This window comes from Scophthalmus maximus, chromosome 9 (genome assembly GCF_022379125.1).
Source record: "Scophthalmus maximus strain ysfricsl-2021 chromosome 9, ASM2237912v1, whole genome shotgun sequence".
NCBI classification, from domain to species: domain Eukaryota; kingdom Metazoa; phylum Chordata; class Actinopteri; order Pleuronectiformes; family Scophthalmidae; genus Scophthalmus; species Scophthalmus maximus.
The window spans coordinates 15,754,279-15,771,801 of record NC_061523.1 but is presented as its reverse complement, the minus strand read 5'-3'; the positions used below and the strand labels follow the sequence as shown (position 1 = coordinate 15,771,801).

General features: G+C 42.0%; 2 protein-coding genes across 2 annotated transcripts; both read left to right on the top strand.

Annotated features, from left to right (window-relative positions):
• The first annotated feature begins 150 nt into the window (after positions 1-150).
• slc25a5 (solute carrier family 25 member 5) lies at positions 151-2,327 on the top strand. The gene is made up of 4 exons (XM_035650019.2): positions 151-364; positions 1,091-1,577; positions 1,678-1,818; positions 1,915-2,327. The coding sequence occupies exons 1-4, from the start codon at positions 254-256 to the stop codon at positions 2,070-2,072; spliced, it is 897 nt and encodes a 298-aa protein (XP_035505912.1). The 5' UTR covers positions 151-253; the 3' UTR covers positions 2,073-2,327.
• Positions 2,328-7,462: 5,135 nt separating this feature from the next.
• si:rp71-46j2.7 lies at positions 7,463-16,752 on the top strand. Its single transcript, XM_035650351.2, has 16 exons — positions 7,463-7,774; positions 8,243-8,345; positions 8,808-9,021; positions 9,379-9,521; positions 10,827-11,001; positions 11,136-11,191; positions 12,095-12,285; positions 12,378-12,488; positions 12,625-12,750; positions 13,758-13,856; positions 13,933-14,091; positions 14,407-15,049; positions 15,512-15,575; positions 15,656-15,840; positions 15,937-16,025; positions 16,117-16,752. Exons 1-16 carry the CDS (start codon positions 7,592-7,594, stop codon positions 16,213-16,215), a joined length of 2,640 nt encoding a protein of 879 aa, XP_035506244.2. The 5' UTR covers positions 7,463-7,591; the 3' UTR covers positions 16,216-16,752.
• The last annotated feature ends 771 nt before the right edge of the window (positions 16,753-17,523 follow it).

The following is a 17,523-nucleotide window of genomic DNA, read 5'->3' as shown; positions in this document are numbered from 1 at the left end:
TTTGGAAAGATAAAGTCTCCGCTCCGCCTCGACAGAGCGACAGACCAAGGACCCGAGCTGAACGACACCCACACGCCCCGTCCACTGGCCCCACTTCTGACCAATGAAACGCGAGCAGAGTCGCGCTTGGCGTTTTTTCTGGCGTCCAGTCTCCTTAAATCCCCTGACCTCAAGATCGGATGCGGCCATTTCGACTCCACCGGCGAAACCCCAGCGACCACGCACCGGCACCGGCGGCTGATCACACCCGAGGATGAATGAGACTGCGCTCTCCTTCGCCAAGGACTTCTTGGCCGGCGGCATTGCCGCTGCCATCTCCAAAACAGCTGTAGCCCCCATCGAGAGAGTCAAGCTTCTCCTGCAGGTACGGTGTGGACGCGCATTTTCTTCCTTTTGCAAGAGCCCCACATCTGACGCATCAGATGCTGCGTGTGCAACACACGGTGTGGCGTTGCTCTTTGGGCAGAACTCTGCGTCATTTCTGCGTCATGGCGGCAGGGGCGATTTAAGAAGACGTTGTGGCAAAATGTGCAGATGCTGCATTTTGTAAAGAGTGAAAGAAGAGAAAGTGGCGTCTTATAAGTGGTAAGTGAAGAGCAGCAGAGATTGGTGCAGACACAGATGAGCAGATTTTCAGGGCGCATCGGACCTGTTACGCAAGTAACACGTCAGGCTGCAGTTCTCTCCGGGACAGAAGTCTAGTGTCTTTTTATAAAATGCACCTTCTGTGTCTACGGTGTTCAAATGTGCTCATCCACCGTGACAGGTGTTTTAGTTTGGCTTGACAACCAGCAGACAAGGTCAGTGCAAGGTTTGCGCCATGGCTCTCTGCTGCTGCTGCAGTGGGTCTGAGCCCAGCAGAGGAGGAGGAGGAGGAGGACGAGGAGGGGCTGTGAATTGTTGAATGGATGCCATCAAGAGTTGTACTCTGGCGCATGGATGCAAATGTGTCTGTCAGACGCATGAGAATAACAGGACTTTGCGTCTGCGACAGTTTCGCAGGCGAAAGGTGGATTCATATGGATGTTTGGCAGAATGCAGAAATCTCCTTTGTCTCTCATGCACTCAAGTTTCTCTGGTCTGATCCCAGGTTCAACATGCCAGCAAACAGATTGCAGTCGACCAGCAGTACAAGGGCATCATCGACTGTGTCGTCCGCATCCCCAAGGAGCAGGGCTTCCTCTCGTTTTGGAGGGGGAACCTGGCCAACGTCATCCGATACTTCCCCACCCAGGCCCTCAACTTTGCCTTCAAGGACAAGTACAAGAAGATCTTCCTGGATGGCGTGGACAGGCACAAGCAATTCTGGAGGTACTTTGCGGGCAACCTGGCGTCCGGCGGTGCTGCCGGAGCCACGTCCCTCTGTTTCGTCTACCCCCTCGACTTCGCCAGAACGCGTTTGGCCGCCGACGTCGGCAAAGCGGGACAGGGGCGCGAGTTCAAGGGCCTGGGTGACTGCTTGGTGAAGATCACCAAGTCTGATGGCATCAAGGGTCTGTACCAGGGCTTCAACGTTTCAGTGCAGGGCATTATCATCTACAGAGCGGCTTACTTTGGAGTCTACGACACAGCAAAGGGTACATTTTCACTATTAAACAATGCAAAGCGTGATGTCTTTCTCCTTTCTCTTACCTGTGTGACATCAATTAATGTCCCTGATTGACATCTCTGCTGCAGGCATGCTCCCAGACCCCAAGAACACACACATTGTTGTCAGCTGGATGATCGCTCAGTCCGTGACTGCGGTCGCTGGTCTCGTGTCTTACCCCTTCGACACTGTTCGTCGTCGTATGATGATGCAGTCCGGACGCAAAGGAGGTAATGAGACTCAACATGTACACATCTAACCGATTTTTGTTTCTGTGCTACGAGAACAAAGGTGTGACGTCTTTGTCGTTCTGTCTTTGCCCTCAGCCGACATCATGTACTCCGGTACCATCGACTGCTGGAAGAAGATTGCGCGTGACGAGGGCGGCAAGGCCTTCTTCAAGGGGGCGTTGTCTAATGTGCTCAGAGGCATGGGTGGCGCCTTTGTGCTCGTCTTATATGATGAGCTTAAGAAAGTCATGTAAAGTTGTTTTTGTATATCCACTGCTCATGTTGTGAAGTTTAACTGTAACATATGTACATTTGGAAGGACTTAAAATGCAGGGCTATATTTATAGGGACCAACTAGTACTTTCTACTAGTTGTACTGGGGGAATCTGTCATGCACTCTTTTCTTAGCCCATGCTGTTCCATTTCGTTTTTGCCCCTCACCAGAATGTCATTCCCTGAACACAGGAACCTTGAGGAAAAACAGAAATAAAGGCAACCCACTGCGTGAATGTCCTGCCTGCTTTTGAAATGTGATGCCATGTATGAAGGGAACCGCTACAGACTGGAGTGTGACTTTAGAGGGTCCTGCTGGCGCAGGTCCTCCGTCGCGTTGCTTCAGGAGACGGTTTGGCAGCCTCTTGTGTGTAATGTAAGCTCAGAGCTGTAGGTCATATCGGGGTGACCGCCAAAATCAGCTGAGAAAGTTGACCTGCTGGCTTTAATTTCAACCAAGACACGCTCGCAGAATTGTCATATGCAGGAGGTTGGGAGCTCAACTAATCTACTTCACATTCAATGATATTTCAGCAGAATATTTGCACGAGTGTCTGGTAAAGAAGCAGCCAAGATCACCTGTACCGAGGTGGATTATTCATTCATTCATTCATTGTCTACCGCTTTATCCATTTAAGGGTCGCGGGGGGTCGCTGGAGCCAATCCCAGCTAACATTGGGCGAGAGGCGGGGTTCACCCTGGACAGGTCGCCAGCCTATCGCAGGGCCACATACAGATACGGACAATCATTCACTCTCACATTCACACCTACGGTCAATTTAGAGTCTCCAATGAACCTAACCCCATTCTGCATGTCTTTGGAGTGTGGGAGGAAGCCGGAGAACCCGGAGAGAACCCACGCATACACAGGGAGAACATGCAAACTCCACACAGAAAGGCCCTGGTTGAACCGGGATTCGAACCCAGAACCTTCTTGCTGTGAGGCGAAAGTGCTAACCACTACACCACCGTGCAGCCGTGGATTATTCCAACCGTCTAAATATACTTTCATCCTCTGCCAAGCCTCTTCTCGCTCCCAAATGCTGTGACTGGGAACTTTTTCAACCTTGAGCTGTTTGACCGTTCGGTGTGACGCAACAGTTTCAGATGTTTACTATCACAGCCAAGTGAGTAAGAACATAATTGTATATTTTAAATTCTGCCACGTATGCCACGTATGAAATTCTGCCACATATGAAGTCATAGTTCAGGTTTAGGCTGCAGCACTGTGTATTTTAAGGGGGTGTCATAAACTTGAATTCCCCCTGACATTTGATCTTACCAGCTGTAAAGAAGCACATGGTTGTAGCCTGAGCAGGACGGAAACATTGTGTACTTGTTTGGCCTCTTAAACCCGCATGTGCACATGTAATATGAAATCTTTTTAACCAATAAATTGGAAAATTCTCTGCTAAAGGCAGTGAATATCAACGAAATTCTCCACAAGCATTAAGTCACTACCCTTTTTGAAAGTGTGACCACATAATTGGAGTCTATGAAAGTGAGTTATGTTGGGTTTTAAAATATAAGTCAAGATATGAACCATTATGCTTCTTTCATCTTTAGGGTTAGGATCATGTGCAATGCCCTCAAACCAAATGTAACCAATAGGAAAGGAGCCAAAATCATGAATGTGTCAGTGATGGCACAAATATGTTGCTCATTGTATTTATTGTCAAATTTCAATTACATTTGCTCTACCACTTGGTTTTTGTAGGAACAGGAGCCAGAAAACAATTAATCATCTACAGACAAAGTGCACATCTGAAGCTTTTATAAAGCAAAAGTGAGATTAATGTGGTCATCGTGTGAACTACGGAAGCTCACTGTATGTAGACATAATCACTGTTGATAATAATAATCACCTTTGACACTTAACCCAGACTGATCTTGAATGGAGGACATTACCTCATTTTAGCAACACTGTCAGATTACATGACTTGCTAAGCTGGACACAATCTGATCTTCCTCTCGGTGATTCAATAAATCTTGGACGTAACTTCTGACCCCGGGAAATCAGTTTTTATACTGTTTTGCCCACTCCATCCCCAACAGCCCCTCTCAGCAGGTAGCACATAGTTAATCCCTCATTCGGCGGGCTTCTCCACCGCTGCCCCATTACTACTTTGTCGGGGATTAGTGAATCGAGAGTGGCAGGGATCACAGCCATTTACGCACTGTCTGTCTGTGACACTGTAGACACACTGCGCCGTGTCTCCCTGAGGTAATCAACAGGTCAGACGAGTGCAGTCGACACATTTTCAGTGTTGATTCTAAATGTGTTCTTGACTTTATTGATGTTTCTCATTATTGCTTTTATAACTTTAGAATGTAGATAAGTCTGCATTTCCACATGGAAAACATAGGAAAACCAGAAGAAAAAGTGAAACACACACCGAGTGTAAAAAGGAAAGATCTGGGTCAGGGGGAGTTTTATTTTCAAATCAATAGGGTAAAAGAAAAAAAACTTTCAAATTATGTTTACTAGATGTTTCTACCCTTCTGCTGTGCAACCGTTTCCCCAACGCTGCAAATAGAAGCTCCTGCTTTCACTCCTTTGTGTTTAGAGGTTGAAGTGCTGCTGTGGCCCAGTGATGGAAGAGGCATCCTTTTCCTGATTGTATGTAGCAGTACCACACCGAAAAATACTGTATAAGTCCTGTATTGAATACATCACCAAAGAGTACATTAGAATTATTAGTGAAATGCAGCTAAAGTCTTTGCATTACGGGCAGAAAAATGCACTGACAGTGATGCATGGTGAAAGAAGAAGGTGTTCAGCTGGCTTTAATTGAAAATCTAATGTTGGGTTATACAATGTATCATATTTTACAGGCTTGTGTAAAATGTCAGTTTGTTCAGTAACTCTGTCAAAATAATGCGTTAAAAAGTGCAACATTTGTCTCTGAATGCCGTGAAGTAGGAGTATATAGAAGCCTAAATACTTAAGTAAAGAACAAGTACCTGAAATACCATAGCTTACTTAGTTACATTCTACTGCTGCTGGACACATGAAAGAAAGTGTGAGTTCCCACATGCAGGTCTGGGATCAGTGAAGCTTCCCTTCTGTCTTCTGTCAGACAGGCTGTTGCGGAACTTCAGCTGTTAGGCTGAATTACGTCACGACTCCACCGGCATGACCTCAGTGCTTTGGACGAAAACACACCATTAGGTTCTCTGTATCTATGACTCTGTCTGTACATTGATAAACAATTCAAATGTCCTTATAACTACTTGTTTTCCTCAATTTATTAAGTGTTCATATATTGCTTATAAATGTTAAATACGGGTGCTTAAAGTAAAATACCACCAATAAATAAATGATGTCGTTTAAAGGCAATATCATTTTTAATAGTCAAGCAATAACCCCAAGCCCTCATTTATTATATGCTTCTCAGTGTATCTGCTGATTGTATCACAGCTTCACTAATATAATTAATCTTCTAGTGAAGAATTGATGTCATGATGTTGAGAGCACAGCATGGCTCTTTTAATATCTGCTTTGGGAGATATGCCAACTCAATGTGTTTCCAGTTTGAAGGTTGTGTCCTCGGCATGAATATCATTTCCAATAATTGTTGAAGATTTTTTCAGGATTTATCTTGCAGTTTAATGTCATTTAAATCCATAATTTCCTCTTACCCAGGTGGATAACTATTGACTGTGCTGTATGTTGAATGTTGAAGGTGTTTTGGCCTCCAGCTCTTTAGTTGGAGAGCAGTGTTAGCTCCACCTTGTGGCACTTACTGTAACTGGCTGCTGTTTTCCTTCAAGACATGACAGTGCTAATGAGATGTAAAGCCAATTTCTATTTTCCAAAATAGAAAAAAAATTCTAATATTTTCACATATTGCTGAATATTCTTGATCACTCATCATCATCAAAGCTTGTTAAATCTAGAAAACAGATTTTTTTTAAATCATTCTAATTAAAACTGATTTAATATAATGCAACACTAAATCTAAGGTATTTATTCATCTATGTATTAGTTTGTTTATTGTAGATAGATAGAATGATAGATAGAATGATAGATAAATAGATAGATATACAGAGAGATAGATAGATAGATAGATAGATAGATAGATAGATAGACAGACAGACAGACAGACAGATAGATAGACAGACAGATAGATAGATAGATAGATAGACAGACATACAGACAGACAGACAGACAGATAGATAAACAGATAGATAGACATACAGACAGACAGATAGATAGATAGATAGATAGACATACAGACAGACAGACAGATATATAGATAGACAGACAGATAGATAGATAGATAGACAGATAGACAGATAGATAGACAAATAGACATACAGATAGATAGATAGATAGATAGACATACAGACAGATAGATAGATAGACAGACAGACAGACAGATAGATAGATAGACAGACAGATAGAGAGACATACAGACAGACAGACAGATAGAAAGACAAATAGATAGATAGATAGACATACAGACAGATAGATAGACAGATAGATAGACATACAGACAGACAGATAGATAGATAGATAGACATACAGACAGACAGACAGATATATAGATAGACAGACAGATAGATAGACAGACAGACAGATAGATAGATAGACAGACAGATAGATAGATAGATAGACACACAGACAGACAGACAGACAGATAGATTGATAGACATACAGACAGACAAATAGATATATAGATAGACAGACAGACAGACAGATAGACAGACAGACAGATAGACAGACAGACAGATAGATAGACAGACAGATAGATAGATAGATAGACAGATAGATAGACATACAGACAGACAGATAGATAGACAGACAGACAGATAGATAGATAGATAGATAGACAGATAGATAGACATACAGACAGACAGATAGAGAGACAGACAGACAGATAGACAGATAGATAGATAGATAGACAGATAGATAGACATACAGACAGACAGATAGATAGACAGACAGACAGATAGACAGATAGATAGATAGATAGATAGACAGACAGACAGATAGACGGATAGATAGATAGATAGATAGACATACAGACAGACAGATAGATAGACAGACAGACAGATAGACAGACAGACAGATATATAGATAGACAGACAGATAGATAGACATACAGACAGACAGACAGACAGACAGACAGATAGACAGACAGACAGATAGATAGATAGACAGACAGACAGACAGACAGACAGATAGATAGACAGACAGACAGACAGATAGATAGATAGACAGACAGACAGACAGACAGATAGACAGACAGACAGATAGACCTTCTTGCTATGAGGTAAAGCTCTGACCAATAGATGGCATCCTGTTATAATCACCAGCAGACACGCGGGACTTTCCGCAGCCAATCACGGCTCTCCCTCGACCCCACTTCATTTAACTTCGCCTTCTCTTCTTTTCCTCTTCGTGGAAGCAGCGTTTCCCACGAAGAGCATGCGGGCGAACTAACTATGAGCAACAGGCGCGGGCCTGAAGTGAGAGAGCGACGCCGAGAGGAAGATGTATCTGTGGCGCTTGTCCATCGCCCTGACCCTCGGCCTGCTGTGGTGCTTCTCGGACTGCGGCCGCACCGTCACTCAGTACGTCCTGTGCTTCCTCTTCTGTGTGTCGACTCCGTGGCTGCTGGGGAGCAGCGGGCGAGAGAGCGGCACTCAGACTGAAGAAGAGTCCCGGGACCACCAGGTATTCACCACCGCTGTGTGTCGTTGTGTGTTCACTTCCATTGTTACACTGTTGCGTGTTTTAACTGTGTGGACAACCAGAACATGAGGCTAATCGTTGATTAATAATAAAGTGAAATCACATTCCACTTCGAGCACTCTCACATTAACAAGGGGGATGAGTCTATAAACTAGATTATTGGCAGTGCAGTAGTAAAAGTCCGTATCACAGTGTAAACCAATAGGGTGATCTTCCCTTTCTTTGTTTGCACACTGGGTTACACAAACGCATGTGTCATGAGATTAGTAAAATGGGACAAATATTGGTGTATTATTATTATTACTCTTCATAACCCGGGGTGCCTTTGTGACTGCTGTGCACAAGGCCCTGAAAAACTTTGTTCTGTGCGACACAAAGGTCAGCACCAATCGGTGTTACAGATGTGACCTTCAATCTCACAGTTGACCCACACTTTTAATGTTTTTCAAGGAAACCGCTGAGGGAGACCTGTTCGGAGGTTTGGCGGATGGAGAAAGCAGCGAGCAGGCCCAACTGTCTCAGTATTCGCACGTCAAGAGGTCTCTACGACAAGGTGAGGCATGTTCTACATTCAAACACAGCGTGCTTTACACTGGTGTATGCACATTCGTCATTGCAGGTTGGAAAACTCTGCGCTAGAGTGAAAAACAAGGCCCTGCTCTTGACCTCAGGGTGTTTTTTAGTGAGCATATTTTCACTCTCTGTGTTGTTTTGACTCAACACAGTAGAAAAGCACAGTTTTGCAGAGACCCAGCTGCAGCTGGGGCTCATGTTACAGGAGGAGGGGCGTGGGCAAAAGAGAGAAATGATGAAAAACACCCCCTCAAGTGACAGGATGTATAAGGCTGTGATGTGTTGAACAGGAAATACGATATCTGTTATTTTGATGCAACTTTATCAGTTGTTTTTGGCCTTTTGCTTTTTGTTCTGGGCTTGAATGAGCTCAATCTCTACGAGAATGACATGAACTTCCTTCTTTGACTGACTGACTGACACTGTGTCTGGTTCTACTCAGTGTTCGAGTGCATCTATTCCCGGCTGGTCTCGCCTTGGTACGTGGTTCCGGAGCCACGCGAGCAGCAGCCCCTGCACCAGGTGCTCTGCAGGGAATTTGACTTTGTGATAGACCGCATCATCGAGCGAGCCAAAGACTTTGATATTTGCCAGGCGGTCGTGGGCTCCATTCGTATTCTGACCCAGCACTTGCACAATGCGAAGCAGTCTGACAGGTGAGGCTTTGCACCGACTCTCTGTTAGAGTGACTCTTTGTCATTCTCTGCTGCTGCTGCTTCAGTTACTCTTTGCACTCAGTAATGTGTCTGACCTCTATGTATGCCTCAATATATTTATTTTATCACCTATGAATAATTTACCATACCTTTTACTGGATCATACCTGCAATGACATCTTTATGGTATTTCTCATGGTAAATGGTGTTTCAAGAGTAATGCATGACTTAGGATTTAAGATTTACATCAAGCGATAACAGCTGTGAGGTGATAAACATCAACGATCTTGTTAAGTACTTTCTCTTCACTTTTACTTCGCTGACTTCTCTTACTTCTGCTGTTTTTTTCTTGTCTCAGGGAGCTCTTGTTCAGCTCCGCTGCAGATGAGGTCGCAGTTCTTCGAGAGTTTTCCGATGCTCTTGTGCGTAACCTTTTTCCCAAATCGTTCTGGGGCCAAGAAGTCAACCGCTGTGCCTTGAATGAGATTGTTGCCTTAAAGGGTAAGAAAGGATTTAAATATCTCCTTGCAAGAAGTAGTGTTGCATAAGGGCTAAGCTTCCCATGATTTTACAAGTGACAATCATATGTAATCCTTTATTGTCAGTGGCATTGCAGAGCTTTGGACATGAAGTTCCTTCCATGGTGATTATCCTGTTCCCGTTAGGGTTTCACCATTTTTTTTAGTAACTGATCAAATGTTTAATCTTGTGGGAGATTTCTGTGTCGTTGTTCTTAGCAATCACGCGTGTCGCTCAGTTACCATGATTGATTTTTAAAGCTGTAGTTAAAAATGATCTGCACGTCCAGACTGTTTTCAGTTTGTGACTGGAAACGGCTCATTTCTGACCACAGCGCTTTGTTCAAAGATACACGGCCACGAGTGATTTGCAGGGTTTCATTATTGCAGTAAAACTCAACATTCTACTTTAGCATAATATTATGACTACTCCTATCAGTTACAGTATTAAACTTGAAAACATTTGATCACGCAAATTAAGATCTTCACCACTAATTTCAAACTCCGTTAGGACTTTGAATTCCAAACTTATGATATGCAAGATTTGGTATAATATTTTTTTATTCACATTCATCTCCAACATGTAGATTTCTGAAGTTCCTTGTTCCTTCCTTGTTGTCGGTGTGAAGTTGCCTCGTGGAAGTCACTTCTCCAGGCCAAGATGGTCTTAACCTCAACCCGCCATAAATGTTAATTAAGTTGCTTTCAGATATGCACTGAAGCTTGATATTTTCCTGAACTTTCCCAGAAAGGCCAATGTTGCTCCTGAGCCCCTTAGTAAAATGTATGTAAAATATCAGACTGAGCCCATGTGAGAATACAGCAGGAAAATCTCCAGAAAATTAACAGGAAGCGAGTGGGCGTGTCGACGACTGTAAACAAAAACACTGGTTCCTCGGTCGAGTTATCGCCATGTCCTGCCTCCTGCATGATCCAACCAGATGCACCAGAATTTTCCAGAGATTTTCCCGTTAATGTGAACGCGTCTGACTCTGACGATCTCCTGCTGCGTTCGTCATATGTGAAAGACAAACTCTGGAAAATGTCCAGACCCAATTTTAGAGTTCCTGTCTTCAAACAGCTTTAGTGAGCTGAAGGTGGAACTGGTAGGTGGATTTAGCTTCCTTCAGACAGGACTAGGCTGTTTCCATCCTTTTTATGCTGGAGAAATCAAATTCCCATTACAATCCAGATATAAATCTGAATATTTTGCCTCCGGATTTCAGTGTGTGTTATGTCATGACAAACAGGAGTTTGTGGGATTAGTGTGTTGGCGGTTTTTCCTCAGGGTTGGGCCTGTTGGTGACGTGGCTGTCTGACCCCGACAACCTTAACCAGCTGGTGCTGAGCCAACTCGACAGAGCATCTCCCAAAGACTCTGTGGAGGATCTGTGCGGATCAGACCCGGAACAAGACTCTTTGTCGTCGCAGGAGGACAAAGACGAGGGGGAGGTCAGGGAAGTGTGAGTGTCTGTAATCCTTTGCACCCTGCTGACATGACCTGGTCATAGTGAGCATCAAAGCAACGACCATGTTGGACACCTTCTGTCTGAGAAATTGGAACTGACTGGGTTTTGGCTGGTTTTTGGTTTTCTAGGAACTTGGAGGGAGAAGAGATTTCAAATGGCACCAGCATCAAGGGCAAAAGGAAAGGTGTGTTGTTGTTTTTTTTACTTATTCATATATTTTTTACATTTTAGTTGTTGTACTACAAAGCTCATTCATTTCAAACCTCCCTGACAGTACAAGTGACTTTCAACTTGGTTATTTTTGAGTGAGAAAAACATTTTAGATGAGGAAAGTATAGACTTGAGAGAGGCTGATGGATTGACTGTAGTTTGTGGGTGTTTAGAGAATAGATGACTTGCTTGTAGAACATCGGTTTGACAAATAGCTATGTGTTGTCAGCAACAGGACATTATAATTTTCTTCAGCAGCCTGCTGTTCAATGCCTAATTAGTCCCCTGCTTGTTCTTTATATTGGTCCTGAAATGTAATTATACAAACAGCAAGTCGAATGCCAAATAAATTCAGTGCTGCAACTCCTATCTCTTTGTATTGAAAACAATCCAACAGTAATTATGACCAAATGAGAATGATTGGGCCGTGATAATGAACCATCCTATATGATAAATGCGCATATTTTTGTTACGGTCTGGTGATAAATTCTGAAAAACAATATTATTTGTCAAAATCTGAAAGACTTATTTAGCTCTGATGGGACATTTATTGATCGTTAGGCCATCACATAGAGCATTACGCTGAAAGTTTCATTATAAATCATGTTTACAGTGCTTACAGGCCCGATGAAGTGTGAATTATAATCTGTGAAGAAGTTTCTCACAGCATAAAGTTTATTCAGATTTCCATCTTAAGTGTTGGTTGAGTCAAGATCAGGTCAAGGTAGAATTTATAATTATTCTGTCCATGTGAGAAAACTCAATACACGGGGAAGAAAATGTTCCTTTAGTACTGCAGTGAACCCAGTGATGAAAACTGGTAAGAAGCTGTGGAATTGTCTGTGACCTTCACTATTTGGCATTTTTTGATATTCAGGCAACAAGTTAAAGAAAGGCTGGTCCAAATTTGTCGACAAGATGAAGTCTAAGAAGGCCAAGAAGAAGAAGATGAAAATGATGGAGCAGAAGCTGATGATGAGGATCATTGCGAGCCAGGATAACGCGTCCAACGAGGACGATGTCAGCAGCAGGGAGGGCTCAATTTACAGCCAGCAGGACTCTGACAGGGTGAGGCTGCTGCAGACAACACAATCTATTAAACTGACAATGACAATTTGTGAAACATGACAGATTGTCGCTTTTTGGCCAAACAACATTAGGAGGACAGTGATCTGGAGAACTATTTGACAACAGTCCAAGAGGACATGATGGAATTCAAGCTGTCGTATGAGATGTGGCGCGTTGGCCGCTGGGCTGTCAGCATCCCTCATGTGAGATATAAATATTTCTGGCAGTGTGGAATGTCCCGGAGGCCTGTTATCTGTTGGCTGAGGCTCTGTAAAAGCTTGTCCTTGGATGGTTTGTTAATGTTTGAGCTGCAGTCTGAGCAGGAGTTTACTGTTGCAGGCCGCCTGGGAGGATGAGGAGCTCATCTTCACCGTTCACCTGGAGGAGAACAACAGCCCGGAGAACCTACAGTGGGACATCAGGAAGACCTACATGGATGTGATATATTTTCGCAACAGATGGCAGGTAAAAGGCCAATACAACAGCACTGTAATAAACACATATATATCTCTCTGAGGGTAGGCTAAATCACACACACACACACACACACACACACACACACACACACACACACACACACACACACACACACACACACACACACACACACACACACACACACACACACACACACACACACACACACACACACACAATGAGTTCAATCAACTACTCTAAAATGGAACATTAGAACACTCATGAAGGTTGTAATTATTGAAGGTCTGTTGCATTAGACTGCACCTGTTTTAATGATAAACTGGCAAATTAATGTCTGAATGCTGTAAAAACAATTTAACTGAAAAATGTATCTTCACAAAAAATCTCACTTCAGACAAACTTTAATCTTCTTGGTGTTTATTTAAGCTTTTTCTGAAAGTGAAAAAGCATTTCCATGCTTAATATGGGTGTGTCACTGCAGTCCTTGCATTGAACCACTGACTAACCACTATTGTGATGCACATGGGGAATAATGCCAAAATATTTACATCATTATACTGTAGCTGTTTGAACAATGAGGCAGTATCAGAAAAGCAATGTGTTAATTGGGAAAAACCTTCCAGCCCAGTAGTTCTTCATCTTACAAGGTAACACTATTTGGATGTTACTATTTTGCAACCAGTGAGTCGCCCTCTGCTGGTGATTCCAGAGAATACCGCATTGGATTCATTTTCCGGACTACGTCCATTGTTATATACAGTCTGTGTGTCAGACATGAACATATAACGAATGCCGACATTTTCATCACAAAGCATTCGTTTTAATCAGAGTGCTACTAGTTCTACTGCGACCTCTGGTGGCAATAAATATTGAATATTTAACCATTAACAGAGGATTCTCTGCATAGAAAGTTGCCAGCATTTTTTCAAGAGCTGTGTTAACTCCTTAATATGTATTCAGCATGAGCCTGGAGGAGAAACACTGCTCCCAGACTTGTTTCACAAGTCTGGGATTCAGCTTTTGGCACTTTTCAGGACTCAACCACCCTGCCCACAATCCTGGAACTGGAGCAGTCCGAGGTCAACAGTGGGGTTAAAGACGAGGCTAGAGTGTCAGTGGAGCACTTTCTGCAGGTGAAAGAAACAAAAATCTTAGACGTGTTAACAGATTATCACTTTGTGACTCAACATCTGTTTTTTTTCTTTCCAGGAATTAGTCTCTGATAATTTGATCGGCCACACTCAACCAGTTTTTCAGTTCCTCTGCCCGCTTGACAAACTGTTGAATGAAGAGGAACACTATGAAGGCGTGTGGGGCCTTCTCAGCGGCTTGGCCTACTTCCTGACTCCGGGTCAAGAGGAAGAAGAGGTAAACTCTACCATGTCAGCTTTTCTTCAATTTGACATAAGATTGTTTTACATTACTCCCTCAACGCAGGATTTCTCCACACGCCCCTGTTCATATAGCAGACTTCCTGTAATTGATGTTAAGTTTCAAGCTTTATAATCGTACACATAATGAGTAAACTGAATTTGTATATAATCTCTGGACTGCCCCTTTTAAAAGTTTGTTGCTAAACCAATATATGGATTTGTAAATTGCTGGTGTCTGCCGTGCTGCACCATAAAGGCCAGTGTCACAGCCTCAGCTGTCACTGACTAATTGTTTAATTTTTTTTTGCAGACCTCTAGCCCTCGGACAGAAGCTCAAAAAGAAATCACATCGCCTTCGCCACACCCAGAATCCTCAGCTCAGCCGTCAGAAAACCCCGGTGCCTCTACTCAGAATGGCACAGATGTTCCCGTTGCTACTCTCCCAACTATCGTTATCTCCCACTGTGATCCTTCTTCAGAACTGCCAGAGGAGGCGGAAACGGAAAAGCAAACACAGTCTGCTGTTAACTCGGACGTGACAAGTAATGAAAACTGTTCCCAAGAAAAAACGGAGGACTCTGATATTCCCCTCACCGCTCACTTTAAAATGATTTTTAGAGGACTGACCCGATCCAAGTCACAAGAGTCTCTGGCCTCAACAAAAAACAGCAGTGATGAAGACCCGCCGGACTCCGACTCCTCGCCACACTGCAGCCAGAATCAAAGCTCACCGGGGGAGAGTGCAGAAGGCCCGTCTTGGCTTAATTTCAGCGTGAAGTCAAATAAAAAGGAGAAGATATGTTTCAAGACGCCAGTTGGAGCGAACAAGGCCAAAGTGAAGGAGCAGGGCACTTCGCCTAGAGGGGAGGACTCTCAGGGTCAGAAGAGCCAAGGCAACTGGGAGCAGCTGGAGGCGACCAAAGCTATTTTTGATCTGCTGAAAGAAATTTCTGGTTTGTTAAGTTTAAAAAAACAAAACTCATTGGTGTGAAGAAAAGGTTCAGTTAAATTTAATGCATTTCAAGGTTTGTCAGAATTAACAAATCAAGACAATTATAGGTATGCAGGGAGTTAAGTTCTTTATCATTACTACAAATTCCAGAGGCCCTGTATGAGATCAGTGTAGATCTGAGCATACGTGTTAAAAAAAAGTCTATGTTTTGAAAGTAATGAAATGGATAAGGATATATTACAACTACTTTTTTTATTGGCACCACATTGAGTGGTTCTGTGCTTGAGGTTTCTGATTTCTTTTGCTCAAGTTCCAAGGTGGAAATAACCAGTATTGGTGCTGACTGCTTATTTCGCTAATGATATGTCTTACATCATATATAAAAAAACAAACAGCATATGGACTAGGCATCAGCATGTGTTAGCAAGGTTAAAAACAAAGCTAATACTTCTTGTCTTTACAGGAAACTCCATCCTCATAAACATATTCGATGCCATTCTGAAACCTGTTATGCCAATCTTGAAAAAGTAAGTTAATTGCTGACACTTTTCCACCCTTCATATATTTGTTGTATCGTGGTCAATGACTTAGTTTTGTTCATCCACAGGAAAGTGAACTCTTTCTTAAACAAGTTGAACCCAACAGAGGCGGAGATGGCTGCGTACATCGACACTCTGCGAGACAAACAATGGCCAGAGTGTCAACCAGCAGCGCCTCCTCCTCCTCCTTCTCGCACCGATGAGGAGAAAACCAAGACCAGGGAGCGAGCACATGACCTCATCAATGCCAGATGTAGGGGGACACTTTTCTCCTTTAAAAAAGGAAGTATTCTGTCATTTATAACAGTTGATTAGTTATCTAAAATGTATTTGTATGTCCTCTCTGTAGCTTCAAACTATCTCATCCTTAAGAAGACAGATGTGGAGTCTGTCTTTAATATTTTCCAGGACTGTGAAGAAAACAAAAAACTGGTATATGTGAGTATTAATGTTTAATCTTCACATTTTATTTGATGTGTAAAATATAAATCTTGTTTTGAATTTGTCAGCCTGTTTTTTTTCCTTACAGATGCTACTGTCATTCATATTAAGGAAATTCTTTCCTCGCGATCATTCCCTCAATCTCAGCGCTGCTGCCTTACTAAAAGCGACCAACTCTTCAAACTGATCAGTGAATCCTTGACAGCATTTTAATGGTACTTTTTGACATTTTAAAATATCAACTTATTTATATGTATATTTTTTTTTTAATGACTTAAAATATTTCAGACCACTTCTGTATATCAAACATCCTTTTCTGAATTTTTACCTCAAACCCATACTGTGAATTTTTCCTTTTGTTTTTGTACATTGTTCACTTGTCATTGGGATGAATCCCGTTTGGAATTTCAAACCTTTAGTGTTTTCAGAGGAGAAAGTAAATATTTTTCAAATTTAGTTTAAATTTCACACCTCACGTTTACTGTAAAAAAAATTGCAAATTTCTCAAATATTGTCACTTTGAGCACTACTGTATGGTGAGAGTGTGTGAATTTTGGATGATTTCACCTCAAGTTTTTATAAAAAATATAATATCTCATCATTACAGTTTTGCATAAATCTGTCAAAACATGGATTGTACCGAAGGAAACTTGAAATAATGTTCAGATAAAGAACTTGAATTTATTCCAAATAAAATGTTTTAATAAATGACTTTTTACAGTTATATTTGTGGCTTTGTGGATTTTTAATGGAGTTTAGACTGCACAGTATTTGGTTTAGTAAATATATTTTAAGATGTAAATTAGTTCATTAGTTTAGTTAGTTATCTTATTTGCTCTTAAGCAATATTTGAGTAGAAGATTGTACAGACGAGTACAACAAGTTCATCCACTTGGAGAGAGAGATCTTGTAAGTGTGACGTATTCAAATGATTAGTAAAAATACTGGACTGAAATTACACAAATGCAGTCACCTTCATATTTTCCACTATAAACTACAATCTAATACATTGGCAGAAGAATACAAAGATTTCTCAGTTCTGAGCCATGTCTGAAAAAAGTTTCTTCAATTTGTCAAAAACAACTCTGTTCATGCTTCTATAACCTTTAATGGAAATGTTGTCTCTAATGCTCATGCTATTTCATTATGCAACAGAATTAATTACGGGATTATTCTGGTCTAGGCCACAGGAGGGAGATTATCTGGTAGTGCAACAACATGAATTCTTTTTTTATTCCCAGAGCCAGGTGGCATCACCACACTGAATCAGTAGGCCTTTACTCATTGATTTTGATTGTTTAATCCACTGAATTTGATGGTTATTGTTAATTTATGACTTTGTTGGAAAAAGTCAAAATCTATGAAAAACACAATAAGAGACACAGATGCTGTAAAAGATAAAGATGAGTTAAAAGAAGAAAGAAAGAACACTAGACACTAAAATATACTAACTGGACAAGTTTAAAGAGTGGTTGGCAGTTGAGATTTTTGTCGG